Raw genomic sequence first — 15403 nt, forward strand, 5'->3', positions numbered from 1 at the left:
GTACTTGCTGCCATGAAAGAAGCTTTAAAACTACGTTGGCAGGGGCACCTGGGGGGTGCTCAGTTGGTTGAGCGTCCAACTCTTGATCTTGGCTCAGGTCATGATCTCACGGGTTTGTGCGTTCGAGCCTCGCATCGGGCTCCATGCTGACGGCATGGAACCTGCTAGGGATTCTCTCTCTTTTCTCTCTCTCTGGCCCTCCCCTGCTTGCTCGTGCTCTCTTTCTCAAAATAAATAAAGGAACTTTAAAAAAATCAAATAAACATTTATAAATAAATAAATCTACATCGCCTAGAATTTTGAATATGAAGACTGGTTGTTCCTGGGGTGAGAAGCAGGTGAAATGACAAGGCGCTGTCTCCTGCTCATGGAGGTCGTAGAGTGTGTTTTTTCACCGCTAATGTCTTTCCTGTTACAGGCTGTCTCTGATGCCCAAGGCAGCCAGGAAATTGCTGTTTTTAAAGGTGGTAGTTGAGGGGCGCCCGGGGGGGGGGGCTCAGTCAGTTAAGCGACCGACTTCGGCTCAGGTCATGACCTCGCAGTTTGTGAGTTCGAGCCCCGCGTCGGGCTCTGGGCTGATGGCTCAGAGCCTGGAGCCTGCTTCGGATTCTGTGTCTCCCTCTCCCTCTGCCCCTCCCCCACTCACACTCTGTCTCTGTCTCTGTCTGTCTCTCTCTCTCGAGTAAACATTAAAAAAAAAAAAAAGACAAAACAATAAAGGTGGTAGTTTATTTTGTCTTCGCGGTTCCCTTGAGAAAAACCAACATGTGCCCTGTCTTTCCCAGCTGTCGCCACGTGCCGGCCTGATGAGTTCCAGTGCTCAGATGGGACCTGTATCCATGGCAGCCGGCAGTGCGACCGGGAATATGACTGTAAGGACATGAGCGACGAGCTTGGCTGCATCAATGGTGAGCTCCTCTCGGGTCGGCCCTGCGTGCGCTGTGCGTCCTCGGGCAACTTACTCAACCCCCCTGAGCTTCACTTCCATTTACCTGAAAACATGTATGTTATGAAATCACCTGCTTCAGGACTGTGAGATTCAACGAGGTCAAAGTGTGCAGAGCTCCTGTCTTTGAGCTCAGGGGTAACACGGTACGGTTCGATGTTAAGCACTTTCCTGAGCTTATGGTGGAGGGATTCCCCTCCTGGGAATGACCCCGGAGAAACTCGCACCTGTAATCAGAGATGGGCTCAGGATCACGCAGAGCAGCACTGGCCTAACGGCAAAATGCTAGAAGCAACCCAGGTGTTCATCAGCAGAGTTAATTTAAAAAATTGTTTTAAACTGTGGTGAGACACGTGTAAACACAAGGATACTAGTGGGCTTATTTTATTGTTGTTGTTCTTGTTCTTAATTTTTTTTTAACGTTTATTTATTTATTTTTGAGAGAGCGAGACAGAGCCTGAGCAGGGGAGGAGCAGAGAGAGAGGGAGACACAGAATCCGAAACAGGCTCCAGGCTCCGAGCTGTCAGCACAGAGCCCAACACGGGGCTCGAACTCACAAACCGTGAGATCATGACCTGAGCTGAAGCTGGACGCTCAACCGACTGAGCCACCCAGGCACCTCTTGTTTTTTGTTTTTTGTTTTTTTTTTTTAAGGGCGTGCACACACATAGGCAGGGGAGGGGCAGACAGAAGGAGAGACAGAATCCCAAGCAGGCTCTGCGCCATTAGTGCAGAGCCTGATGCAGGGCTTGAACTCACGAACCGTGAGGTCATGACCTGAGCCAAAACCAAGAGTCGGATACTTAACCGACTCCGCCACCCAGGTGCCCCAATGAACAATATTTTAAAAACAGTATCCTTGTGGGGCGCCTGGGTGGCGGAGTCAGTTAAGTGTCCAACTCTTGATCTTAAGTCTTGATGGAGAAAAAAATATTTTTAATTATAGTACTTAGAGACTGAAACGAACTTTTTTTTAAATGTTTTTTTTTTAATTTTTATTTTTTTAAACGTTTATTTATTTTTGAGACAGAGAGAGACAGAGCATGAATGGGGGAGGGTCAGAGAGAGAGGGAGACAGAATCTGAAACAGGCTCCAGGCTCCGAGCTGTCAGCACAGAGCCCGACGCGGGGCTCAAACTCACGGACCGCAAGATCATGACCTGAGCCGAAGTCGGACGCTTAACCGACTGAGCCACCCAGGCGCCCCTGAAACAAACTTTTGTGAACAAGAAGTTAAATTCTGATAATGGACTTTTTAAAAATTGTGTTAGGGGTGCTTGGGTGGCTCACGTGGGTGCCTGGGTGGCTCACGTGTACGACTTCAGCTCAGGTCATGAGCTCATGGTTCGTGAGTTCGAGCCCCGCATTGAGTTCCCTGCTGTCAGTGTGGAGTCCGCTTTGGAGTTTTGGATCCTCTGTCACCCTCTCCCTTTGTCCCTCCCCCAATTGCGCACACACATGTGCGCGCTCTCTCTCTGTCTCTCTCTCTCAAACTAGCTAACTGAATAAAAATTGTAGTCACCTGCGTATAACAAATTTTGCCTTCGTCACCATTTTTAACGGTTTATTTCTGTGACACTGATTACATCATGTTTTATTTATGAATACATTTGCATGTAATCTCGTATAAATGAGCTATCATGTTAATAAAGAGTGGTAAGCGGGCTCTTGCAGCTCAGAAGCACCTGACTCCCTTCTCTGGCTCTTAGTGACGCTGTGCGAGGGGCCCAACAAGTTCAAGTGCCACAGCGGCGAATGCATCACCCTGGACAAAGTGTGCAACTCGGTCCGGGACTGTCGGGACTGGTCGGACGAGCCTCTGAAGGAGTGCGGTGAGCCGTGGGATGCAGGTGGCTCTTGAACTTGTGGGGAGCTGGAGTGGGACTCGGACATGGATACTTTGGGGCTGCAAGGCTCCTGCCCAGCCGTGCCCGTGAGTGCTTTAGCTCCGGGGCAACACGGACATGGGGGTCCTTGGGGATAAGGGGCTTTGTTTCCAAGCCTGTGTTCACATCTGTAGGATGGGACAGTGATGGTTCACATACCCTGCTGGGGGGTGGCTGACGGGATGCATGTAAAGTTTCAGCAGTGCTCCGTGAACCATAACTATGTAAATATTTTGGACTTTACCAGCTGTAAGGTCTGTCACAGCTATTCAACGGGGTGTTACAGCAGGAAAACAGCAGACGGATGTACACGCATGCGCACATGAATGCGTGTGGCCGTGCTCCAAGAAAACCTTATTATGGACACTGATGTTTGGATTTCACAGACCTTTTATGTGGCACAAAATGCTGGTTTTCTTTGGATTCTTATTTTTCTTTTCAACCATTTAAAAACCGTGAAAAACTGTCCTTAGCTTTCGGACAAGAACAGATGGTGGGTTGGCTTTGGCCGAAGCCCTGTGAAAAGCGCCAGGTCGTGGACGCTGGACCTTAAGCGCCCTGAGTCCGGTCCAGCACTGTTGGGCAAGTGATTTAGCCTCGCCTGGGCCTCAGTTTCCCCAACTGTAGTTGAGCTATCTACAGGGCTGTTGGGAGTTCGTATATGCAACTGTGGAACACAGTTTTTATTTTTTTATAATCAAGAACATTTTGAAATGTGGTTGACAAAAAAATAACGTTCAGATTTACCTTCTTAACCAGTTTTAGGGGTAACGTTCAGCAGTGTTAGTACATTCGCGTGGTCCTACAGCCCTCACCACCATCCATCTTGAGAACTTCCTCATCTTCCCAAACTGGGCCTCTTTGCCGTGGAACACTGACTCCCAGCCCCTACTCCCCATCTACTTCCTGTCTCTGACTTTGACTCCACTAAGGACCTCCTAGGAGTGAATCCTCCAGTATCTGTCCATCTGTGCCTGGCGTATTTCACTCAGCGGAATGTCCTCCAGGTTCATCCGTGGCATTGCACGTGACAGTGGTTATTTTAAGACCTTTTAGGGGACTTGGTAGTTCACTGGCCTCCACGTCATTGTGGTGATTACGATAAGGCTGATGAGATAGCGCAGGGAGGCTGATGACCTGAGCGTGACCGGTCTGTGTCCCTCCTGTCGCAGAGACCAACGAGTGTCTGGACAACAGGGGCGGCTGCTCCCACATCTGCAACGACCTCAAGATCGGCTATGAGTGCTTGTGCCCCGAGGGCTTCCAGCTGGTGGACCAGCGAAGATGTGAAGGTGATTCCCGAGCTGCCTTGGCCCTTTCCCCTCGTGTGGTGGCCCAACCCTCTGTGCCTCAGTTTCCCCGTCTGTTAAGTGGGCACGAAAGCGGTCCTGACCTCACAGGCCTGTAGGGAGGATTTCATGAGGTGCCAAATGCACGGGCCATTCTAGCACAGGCTTGGCCCCCGAGGAGCACCCTGTCCTTGCCTTTGGGGATTAATAATTAAGAAAGAAATCTCGGCTGACGCAGCCTTTGCTCTGCTTGGCTGCATCCCTGAGGTGAACAGGGAGGTCAGGGTCACTGCTGGAGATGACACTTGGCTATTTCAGTGTGTTCGTTTCTGAACCTGATGGTCACCAAGACCCTGCCACTGGGAGGGATGGCTTTCGGTGGGAGCCCTCACTCCCATCAGCACCCCATGAGGAAGAAGCCCCAAACCCCTTTCTGTGTCCCGGCTTGCAGATATCGATGAGTGTCAGGATCCCGACGTGTGCAGCCAGCTCTGCGTGAACCTCGAGGGCAGCTACAAGTGCGAGTGCGAGGCGGGTTTCCAGCTGGACCCCCTCACCAAGGCCTGCAAGGCTGTGGGTGAGCCAGGGGCGGGGGCGGGGACGGCGCCGGGAGCAGATGCGGTGGCGGGTTTCATCATGTGAACTTTGCATACACTCCAAAGGCCCGGGCAGACCGTGTGCCCTCTGGCAGAGGGATGAGCGGCCCAGTTAGGAACTTGCTGGGAGGCTGCCCACACATGTCCAGCTTCTCTGGGGACACAGGTCAATTGCACAGGGAATGGTTTGCGGCCCCCAGCCCGGCCAGTGGCTTTAGGGGACAAGAGGTGAAAAGCAATGGCCCTATGAAGGCCCCGCTCCCCCTCCAGCTGTTTTGGGAGGTCTTTTTGTTTTTTGTTTTTTCTTAGAGCTAGAGCGTGAGTGGTAGGAGGGGGAGAGGGAGAGGGAGAGAGAGAGAGAGAGAGAGAGAGAGAGAGAGAGAAGGAATTTTAAGCAGGCTCCACGCTCCGTGCAGAGCCAGACATGGGGCTCAATCCCACAACCCTGGGATCATGACCTGAGCCCAAAACAAGAGTTGGATGCTCAACCGACTGAGCCACCCATGCACCCCTTGCCGAAATATTTTAGATCGCCTTCCGTTTCCTCAAGCATCTGTTTTAACCTTGAAGTTTTTCTCCCCTGTTGTCATCCCTTTGTGACCGTTCCTTGGGCTCCCTCTGTCACACCCCTGTGCGTTTCCTGGTTCTGGGGAAAACTGGGGACAGAGATCATAAAACCCTCTAGGATTTGAGATACTACTTTCGTTCCAACCTGTAGGGCCAGTGTCTATACAGATCCTTCCCAGGGGTAGGCGTGGTGTTGTGGGGAGGGGTCCTGAGTGAGGTCCGTTGTTCCCGTGGTCAGCTCATTGGTGAATGTCAGTGTCATGGTTACAGCACAGCCGCCAGAGTCGGGACAATGTGGGTTTGAGTCCCAGCTCTGCCGTTTACTAGTTGGTGTGACCTTGGGCTGGTCCCCTCCCCTCTGAGCTCCGATCCCCTTCTGTATAAAGGGACTTTGACAACACCCCTGGCCTCCTAGGAGCATGAGGATCAGTGAGGGAAAACGTGATATGAACAGCACTGAGCAGAATTTACTGCCCTAAGGAATCCCTGTGGACACATTAACTTCTCATTTCTTCATATTTATGTTCCAAAATGTAAAATGCTGGGGACCCAGTGTTTTATTTATTTTTTAAAGTTTGTTTATTTTGAGAGAGAGAGAGAGAGTGCATGAGCAGGGGAGGGGCAGAGAGAGAGAGAGAGAGAGAGAGAGAGAGAGAGAGAAAATCCCAAGCAGGCTCCAGGCCCTGCACTGTCAGCACAGATCCAGATGCGGGTCTCGAACTCACACACTTTGAGATCGTGACCTGAGCCAAAGTCAGACGCTTAACTGACTGAGTCACCCAGATGTGGGACCCAGTGTTTTAAAATGTAGGTTTTGTTATCATTCAAGCATGGTGAGGCCAGCAGATCAGGAGACGACCCCACTGGAAAGATTGGTTGTTACAGTTCCCAAGAGGAGGGGGCGTGGCAGTCCCAGGGGCCATACAGGGAAGCGCCAGGTTGCTCCGAGGGAGAGTGAGGGGGCACACGTGGGCTGGAGACTCTTGTGGTTTCCTCCGGCATGAGGTGAGGCAGGGTGAGCAGGCTCACGACTGGCTGGACGGGAGAATCCCAGCAGGCTCTGGGGCCAGGGCGCTGCTCGTGCTGTCTGGTGTCTGTCCCAGGGTGACCCGGGCAGGCGGGTGGATAGTGGCCCAGAGTGCGAGAGCCCAGTAAAGGGGGTGGCAGGTATGGGCTGGCTCGTTTGCACTTGAGGCAGATTGTGAACAGTCCCTAGGAGCTGGCTGGCCCTGGGAGGGGCTGTCCCTTCTGCTCTGCAAGGCCCAGGATGTCAGGGCCTCAGAACCACATGGTTAATACACTAGGGGGGCCTTTTCCGCCCCATCCTGGGTGTCTTCTCTGGTTCAGTCAGACCCCAAAGGGTGACAAGCGGGAATCGGGGGGTCCTTCTGCTCCCCTGAGCGTCCTTCCTGTGTTCCCAGGCACTATCGCCTACCTGTTTTTCACCAACCGCCACGAGGTGAGGAAGATGACCCTGGACCGCAGCGAATATACCAGCCTCATCCCAAACTTGAAGAACGTGGTCGCCCTGGACACCGAGGTGGCCAGCAACAGAATATACTGGTCCGACCTGTCCCAAAGGAAGATCTACAGGTGAGCCTTGGAGCCACACCCAGCGCTCAACCCCCGGTGGCGCGGGGCCCCTCTCACTGACGCTCTCCTTCCCCTGCTCCTCCCCCTCAGCGCCCAAATCGACAGAGCCCCCGGCTTCTCCTCCTATGACACCGTCGTCAGTGAGGACCTCCAGGCCCCCGACGGGCTGGCGGTGGACTGGATCCACAGCAACATATACTGGACAGACTCCATCCTGGGCACCGTCTCCGTGGCCGACACCAAGGGTGTGAAGAGAAAGACGCTCTTCAAGGAGAAAGGCTCTAAGCCACGTGCCATCGTGGTGGATCCCGTTCACGGGTGGGTGCTGCTAAAGCCGAGGGCCACGGAAGGAACGGAGAACACGGGCGGGGTTCAAGAACTGGTTAGGGCTCCAACCGGGGGAAGGCGTGTGCCCGAGCTGGACTGTCCCCACCCACAGTGGCTCCTGCTCTCAGGAAAAAGCAGGACCTGAACAGTCGCCCTTCCCCCACCCACCCTCTGGGAGCCAGGGGCCGATCCCTCTTGAGGTTCGCTGCGGTCCCCGAGATGGCAGCGGGCCCTGGAAAGTTGTGCCCTCAGGACGAGGGCCCCAAAACCAGAAGTTAGAATATGGATTTTTTTTAAGTTTATTTATTTACTTTGAGAGAGATGGTGTGAGCAGGAGAGGGGTGGAGAGAGAGAGAATCCCAAGCAGGCTCCATGCTGTCAGCACAGAGCCCGATGCGGGGGCTCAAACTCACAAGATCATGAGATCAAGACCTGAGCCGAAACCAAGAGTCAGACGCTTAACCGACTGAGCCACCCGGGTGCCCCAAAGTAGGGATGTTTAAAATGGTATTCAAAATTAGTACTTATTTAAATCCCGATTTGGGATTTTATGGCCGAGTATCCTGTGCCTGGACAGGAAAGGTCAGAACAGTCAGCCCTGATGGTAGTTTTGGGGAGGACGTCACAGGGAGTGAAGGTCGCCATGCCTCGGAGCCCCCAGGAGGGTGTTTACAGGGCCCGCGGCTGACTCAGCAGCTCCGGGGCCCACTTGGGGGGTACCCGTGTCCCCGCCCCGTGTACTGCGCCTGTTACGCCACACCTGCTGGGTGTGGAATTGCACAATTCTGGAAGGGCAACCTGGCGGCAACAATCAGAGGAAAGGGGAACTTGGGAGAGAAGCACGAATCAGGTGGGCTAGAGCTGGGGTGCAGGTAGGCCTGGGTCCCCATCGAACAAAACATTTGTTCTTGTTTGGCGGAGGGCCACTCGGTTGAGTGACTTTATTCCCGCAGCTTTCAGAAAGAGAGAGACTCCCGGAGAAAACCACTTAGATACAAGTCGTGGTGCGTGCGTGCGTGTGTGTGTGCGCGTGTGCCGTCTGCTCTCGTGTTTCTTTCCCCCCACAAATAGCCACACGTGATCACGCAGTGTTCATCTGGCTTTTTCGTTTGGCGTATGGGGTTCATTCCCTGTTGGCTTGTTGAGCCATGATTTCCTTGTACCCAGTGTGTGGGAATTTAGTTATTTTTCCCCCTTAGCTCACACAAAGGCTGCAGATCCCTTTGAATACCTTTGAATGTGAGTCACTGCAGTTTACCTGCAGGACTGTAGATTCTAGATTCTTCATTCCAGAAGTTGGATTACTAGCTCCGGGGGTACGGGCGTGGATAGAGCAGCAAATTGTCGTTCAGCACCTGGATTGTGAAACCGACCCTCCGTCCAGAAGGGCACCCGAAGACTCCTTTCCCTCACTGTCGGCAGCAGGTTTTCACTCTTGCCGGTCATTATGGGGCGACTGCTGGTACGTTTGTCTACTTGTGAGTTCGAGCATCTCTTCAGAGGCTCAAAAGCCATCGGAGATCCGCTTCTCAGTGTAGATGGGAAAGCAGCGAACGCAGGCATGTGAGCAGGGATTTGTAGCCCCACGTTCACAGCTGCCAGGGTATGGGCCCCCGCAGTGGACGAAGGAGAAACTAAATGTGGTCCGTCCACCCAATGGCATTTTACTCAGTCTCAAAAAGGAAGTAAATTCTGGCACCAGCGGCGAACCTTGGAGACATTATGCTAAGTGCAAGAAGCCAGACACAAAAGGACACATATTATAGGATTCTACTTCCAGGGGGTCCCTAGAGGAGTCCCATTCATAGAGTCAGAAAGCCGAGTGGTGGGTGCGGGGGGCTGGGGGAGGTGAAGGAAGAGGCGGCATTTAATAGGGTCAGAGTTTCAGCTTGGGAAAATGGGAAAGTTCCGGGGATGGCTGCATGGTGGTCTATGTGTACTTAATGCCACTGACTGGATACTTAAAAACGATCAAGATGGTTTGGGGCGCCTGGGTGGCTCAGCCAGTTGAGTGTCTGACTTTGGCTCAGGTCGTGATCTCACGGTTCATGGGTTCGAGCCCCGCGTCGGGCTCTGGGCTGACGGCTCAGAGCCTGGAGCCTGTTTCGGATTCTGGGTCTCCCTCTCTCTCTGCCACTCCCCCACTCATGCTCTGTCTCTCTCTGCCTCTCAAAAACAAACACAATAAATAAATAAATAACAATCAAGATGGTTTATGTGGCGTATATTTTGCCACAATTAAAAAAATCGTTTTAAAGGCAAAAAACAAATTATAAAATTAAAAATGTATCAAAGCCTTCAGAAAGGCTGAAGGGTATACGTTACGGGTCCTGGTCCTGACGTTGGAATCAAAGTCTCCCTTTGTTCTGGAAGGTTCTAAATCCTGCCAGGTCTCCCCATGTTGCAGGCACTAGGGTAGCAGAAGAACCAGTCCAAGGTCTCCTTGGGGGGCTTCTTCCGATTCCTGTCCTGCTGCTCCAGATGGGGGCCGCTCTTCGGGGCACGCTGGGCGCCTCCCCCACTGACCTTCTCCTGTTCGTGTTACTCTCCCACCAGCTTCATGTACTGGACGGATTGGGGAACCCCCGCCGAGATCAAGAAGGGGGGTCTGAACGGCGTCGATGTTTACTCGCTAGTGACGGAGGACATCCAGTGGCCCAATGGCATCACCCTGGGTATGTCCTTGGGACCGTGGTCCCTGGGGTCCACACGGCCCCGGAATGGGGTTGTCACTCCTACATGGTGGTGGGTTGTTGGGGCTACTTTTCTGGGCGCATCGCCGCCAGGTCCTTGGGGGTGCTCCTTCCTGCGGGGAGTGGAGTGGCCAGGCCCGGGCCCCTTGGGCGTCGGCGTGTGACCTCTCCTTGTCCACTGTGGGTTCTAGATCTTTCTGGTGGCCGCCTCTACTGGGTCGACTCCAAGCTCCACTCCATCTCGAGCATTGATGTCAACGGGGGGAACCGGAAGACCGTTTTGGAGGATGAGAAAAAGCTGGCACACCCCTTCTCCTTGGCCATCTTTGAGGTGGGGGCTGGAAGCAAGTGGTTGCTCCTTGGGCGCCTGAGGGAATTCACATCCAAGTCCCGGTTACTGAGCACGACTGACATAGGAGGCATAAGCGCTCAGGCTAATGGGTCAGCCCACATTGTCTAGTTCATCCAAGCCAGGACTAACTTAGAAGACTGTCTGTGGCTGTAAAAAGGTCTTAGATCTGGAGTTATTTCTATTTTCTTCTCATCAAAAGAGTCAAAGAGTTGTTGCTTGGTTTTTGGGGGGTTTTTTTTATGTTAATTTTTTGAGACAGAGATCACAAATGGGGGAGGGACAGAAAGAGAGGTTGAGAGAGAGAATCTCGAGCAAGCTCCATGCTGTCAGCACAGAGCCTGACGCAGGGCTAGATCCCACAAACCATGAGATCGTGACCCAAGCCGAAATCAACAGTCAGACGCTTAACTGAGTCACCCAGGGGCCCCCACGTTGCTTTTTTTTCTTTTCTTTCTTTTTTTTTTCTTAAGTAAACTCTACCCCTAGTGCGGGGCTCGAACTCAAGACTCTGAGATCAAGAATCACACACTCTCCCAACAGAGCCCTCCGAGCACGCCCTCTCCAAAAGAGTCTTAGAGTAGGAATTCTCACTTGGAGGCCATCTTGCCGCCCAGGGGACATTTGGCACTTTCTGAAGACTTTGGTTGTTGCACTTGAGGGGGGGTTACTAGTTCCTAGCGGATAGAGGCTGGTGACCACCCTTCAAAGAGAAGAGGGGACCAGCCAAAGTGGGTTGTCTGGCCCGAGTAGCGCCACAGCAGAGAACGGCTCTGAGGAAATGTTGCTATATTCGTACACCCGTGTTCAAGCAGCAGGATTCACAACAGCCCAGAGGTGGAAGCGACCTGGGTGTCCCATCAGAGCTGATCTGCTAAACAAGATGTGTATCTATACACTGGAATGTGGTTCAGCCTGAAAAAGGAAGGAAATTCTAACACATGCTCCAACACGGACGAGCCTTGAGGGAACTAAGCCAGACACAAAAGGACAGAAGGACAGATGCTGTAGAATTCTATTTTTTTTTTTTTAACTTTTTAAAGTGCGCATGCGGGCGAGCAAAGGAGGGGCAGAGAGAGGGGGAGACGGAATCCCAAGCAGGCTCGAACCTCAGATGTGGGGCCGGAACTCATGAACCGTGAGATCATGACCTAAACTGAAATCAAGAGTCAGATGCTTAACCAACTGAGCCACCCACGTGCCCCTGTAGAATTCCACTTACATGAGGTCCCTAGAGGAGTCCCATCCATAGAGACAGGAAGTAGATGGGGGGGGGGGCTGGGGGAGGGGGGGGAGTCTATTTCATGGGGACAGAGTCTCAGTTTGGGAAGATGAGAAAGTTTGGGGCATGGGTGGTGGGGAGGGCTGCACAACCATGTGAATGTATTTCATGCTACTGAACACACTGAAAAAGGGTTAAGATGGTCAGTTTTGTGTGTATTTTATACATTTAAACTTTTTGAAGTTTTTAAAAATGTTTTTATTTATTTTTGAGAGAGACAGAGTGTGAGCAGGGGAGGGGCAGAGCGAGAGGGAGACACAGAATCTGAAACAGGCTCCAGGCTCTGAGCTGTCAGCAGACAAACTGTGAGACCGTGACCTGGGCCGAAGTCGTCGGACCCCCAAGCCGACTGAGCCACCCAGGCGCCCCACAATTAGAACTTTTTTATTTTGTAAAAAAATTTTTTAATGTTTATTTTTGGGAGAGAGAGAGAGAGAGAGAGAGAGAGAGAGGCAGACAAAGCATGAGCAGGGGAGAGGCAGAGAGAGAGGGAGACCCAGAATCCGAAGCAGGCTCCAGGCTCCGAGCGGTCAGCACAGAGCCCGACACGGGGCTCGAACTCACGGACCGTGAGATCACGACCTGAGCCGAAGTCAGATGCTCAACCAACTGAGCCACGCAGGCGCCCCAAAACTTTTTTTGAAGAAAAAATAAACGAGGCTAGTGCCACCTAGTGCTGCTTCTTCCCGGAGATTCGTGTGCCCTCTGCCCATGGTTAATGGGATCTGCCGTCTCTTTTCATGCCCGTATAGGATAAAGTATTTTGGACGGACATCATGAACGAAGCCATTTTCAGTGCCAACCGCCTCACCGGCTCAGACATTAATCTGCTAGCAGAAAACCTGTTGTCCCCGGAGGACATTGTCCTTTTTCACAAACTCACACAGCCAAGAGGTAAAGACGGGGTGACTGCTCCCCCCTCTGCTTCCCTGCTGTTATTTCTGGAACTTTCCAGAATTTTCTAATCTTGTTCTCACCCTGACTCCCTGCCTCTTCCGCCTCAGGGGTGAACTGGTGTGAGAGGACGGCCCTCCGCAACGGTGGTTGCCAGTACCTGTGTCTCCCGGCCCCACAGATCAACCCCCACTCACCCAAGTTCACCTGTGCCTGCCCGGATGGCATGCTGCTGGCCAAGGACATGAGGAGCTGCCTCATAGGTAGGGGCACCAGCCTGGGCACGAGTCCTGCTTCCGCCACCCTTGTGTCTGTAACACTCGTGAATCTCCCGTTTGGAGTACAACCAATGATGGAATAACGACACCGTTACTAGCGGGTTTCAAGTTTCACTACATTGATTTTATTTCTTTGTGGCCAACGGCACGTACTTCCTCTCCGTGGTCACGAGCAGCACAGTTATCAGAGGGGCACTTGGGCCGCGGGGCACTCAGGAGATGTTTCTTCTTTCAGAGCCCGAACCTGTCGTGACCCCCCGGGCGACCTCCACGGTCACGGTCAGGCCAACGGTGCGCTCCACAGCCGTGAGGACGACAGTGCGCCCCCCAACCGCGGGGCCAAAGCACACAGCCGGCCCGTGGTCCGTGGCCAGCCCTGAGTTCACCACGCCTGAGACGGTGACGGTGTCCCACCAAGGTAGACGTCGGGACTACCCTGGGCCCCGGTTTAACAGCTCGGGCAGCTCGATGGGCCAAGGGAATCTTGGTGAAGGGATGGAGTGGGCTTACCTTTCGCCCCTGCACTTTCTGACCTGGCCTGTGCCTCGCGGAAGCCTCCGTTCCCCTTGCTGTTAAATGGGGCTGATAACAGTGCCCGCCAACCCCCCCTAAGGCGTGTGAAGGCTTTGGGTGCGTGGTGGTGGCTTATCCCAGAGTCCTCCAGGCACGGGGACCTGAAACATTATCGAGGCCCCTTTGATGACCTGTTTTCAGGCACTTGCCCAACAGGGCCAGGGTGAGGCGGTGAGGCACTCCCTTGGGCACCATCTGAGGGCATACCCAAAGCCCAGCACTTAAATAATATTTTACTACATTATTTTTTTTTAGTATTTTTTTACTGTTTATTTTCGAGAGAGCGAGCGAGCGCACTCGTGACAGAGCATGAGCAGGGCAGTGGCAGAGAGAGAGGGAGACAAAATTGGAAGCAGGCTCCAGGCTCTGAGCTGTCAGCACAGAACCCGATGCAGGGCTTGAACCTGCGAACTGTGAGATCATGACCTGAGCCAAAATCAGATGCTTAACCTACTGGGCCACCCAGGTGCCTCTTTAATGTTTATTTTTGGGAGAGAGAGAGAGAATGAGCAGGGGAGAGGCAGAGAGAGGGAGAGACAGAGGATCCAAAGCAGGCTCTGAGCTGACAACAGCGGGCCCAATGGGGGACTCGAACCCACAAACCGTGAGATCCTGACCTGAGCCAAAACCAGATGCTTAACCGACTGAGCCACCCAGGTGCCCAACTACATTAAAAAAAAAAAAAAAAAATCACCAAACTATGGGCCAAACACTTGGTTTTGTAAATATAGTTTGATCAGAGCCAGGGTCTCAAAGAGGCAAGTGTAGAGTCAGATCCTGTCTTCCTAAAAATGTGATCCTTTGTCATGGGATCTTGGCCTTAATTTTTATTAAACAAAAACCAGAAAACACCACACACATTAGGATGTTACTTGATTACTAAAGTCTTTTTGGTGGGAGGCAGGGAGGAGGCTCTAAGTTTTTGCTTGTGGGTAGGGCCTCGCTGTCCTCACCCTACCAGTCTCAAGGTCAGAGCTGGGCTCTCGGTGAAATCGGTGGAAGACTTGCCATTCATCTCTTTGGCCACCAGAGGGCCCCTGTCCTGGAGTTCGATCAGCTAGAAAATGGAGCCCCTAGACTTTTTTTTGACCAGAAAAAGGCGCATCAGCAAGTTTCAGACATTTTCCCCCACTCAGAGTAGCTAAAGCCCCTGTGCAGCCATAAACAAGGTAAAGCGGGGAATGCTGTGGTCAAGGGAGGCCGGGAAACCTTGTTGCTTGGGGGGTGCCCCTGCTTGAAAACCCATTTCACAAGCAGGCCTGTCTAGGGCGTCTCGATTTTGGTGAATGAGTCCTTTTAAGGGAAAAACTTCTCAAAGATCTTGCTGCTGCCTTATTTATTTATTTATTTATTTATTTATTTTAATGTTTATTTATTTATTTACTTTGAGGGAGGGGGAGGTGCAGAGAGAGAAGGAGAGAGAATCCCAGGCAGGCTCTATGCTCAGTCTCATGAACCATGAGGCCATGACCTGAGCCGAGATCAAGAGTCGGATGCTTAACCGACTGAGCCACCCGGGCACCCCACCTTAAGTTATTTCTGTTAAGTTTTCTTAAATCTGAGCCGATGTCAAAGTAGAAATTCCATGCACCCAGGTGGGGTTGACTTTAACTGGTGACCTACGTATATGTGACCCAGGTGTGGTCTTTCAGTCTTCCCAGGTGTGGTCTTCAAGCAGCCTGTTTGCCTGCTTGAAGGACTTTAAACTTTGATTTGCACTGGGCCCTTACAGGGCTCAGGTGCACATTCATGGTTGCGTAACGAGGTCTCCCCCAATATTTATTAACTGGGGACAGTTGAGACAGGACTAGGGCGCCTCGGTGCGATCCAAGCCAGGCACTGGGGTTGCTGCACGGTATGGAGTCACGTGGTGGCCGCTGCCCCACCCAGAACGGTCTCATTTCCATCAAATGCAGACCCAGGGTGAAAAATTCCACCAGCGACCTCACCAACTGTTGAGAACGTACCTGCAGGCTTTTGCCTCCCAGACGTTGGCCCCTTTCCCAGAGCCTCGTAACGCTTGGCTGAAGGGCCCTCTTAAATCCGCTCCATAACCGTGTCTGCTAATGAATAAGGCCCCAGCGTGGTGCCTCCCAAACCCGGGAGTCCCTCCAAGTCGCTTTGAGCTT

General features: G+C 52.5%; 1 protein-coding gene across 2 annotated transcripts in view; it reads left to right on the forward strand.

The window, feature by feature from the left end:
- LDLR (low density lipoprotein receptor) overlaps window positions 1-15403 on the forward strand; it is a 31774-nt gene that overhangs the window by 12671 nt on the left and 3700 nt on the right. For both annotated transcript variants that reach the window (XM_047850266.1, XM_047850267.1), the window contains exons 5-15: window positions 786-908; window positions 2657-2779; window positions 4006-4125; window positions 4574-4699; window positions 6707-6878; window positions 6969-7196; window positions 9762-9880; window positions 10090-10229; window positions 12282-12423; window positions 12534-12686; window positions 12937-13119. In XM_047850266.1, the coding sequence (XP_047706222.1) occupies window positions 786-908; window positions 2657-2779; window positions 4006-4125; window positions 4574-4699; window positions 6707-6878; window positions 6969-7196; window positions 9762-9880; window positions 10090-10229; window positions 12282-12423; window positions 12534-12686; window positions 12937-13119 (1629 nt within the window). The remainder of the gene's footprint in view (window positions 1-785; window positions 909-2656; window positions 2780-4005; window positions 4126-4573; window positions 4700-6706; window positions 6879-6968; window positions 7197-9761; window positions 9881-10089; window positions 10230-12281; window positions 12424-12533; window positions 12687-12936; window positions 13120-15403) is intronic.

The sequence above is a fragment of the Prionailurus viverrinus genome, chromosome A2 (assembly GCF_022837055.1).
Source record: "Prionailurus viverrinus isolate Anna chromosome A2, UM_Priviv_1.0, whole genome shotgun sequence".
NCBI lineage: Eukaryota > Metazoa > Chordata > Mammalia > Carnivora > Felidae > Prionailurus > Prionailurus viverrinus.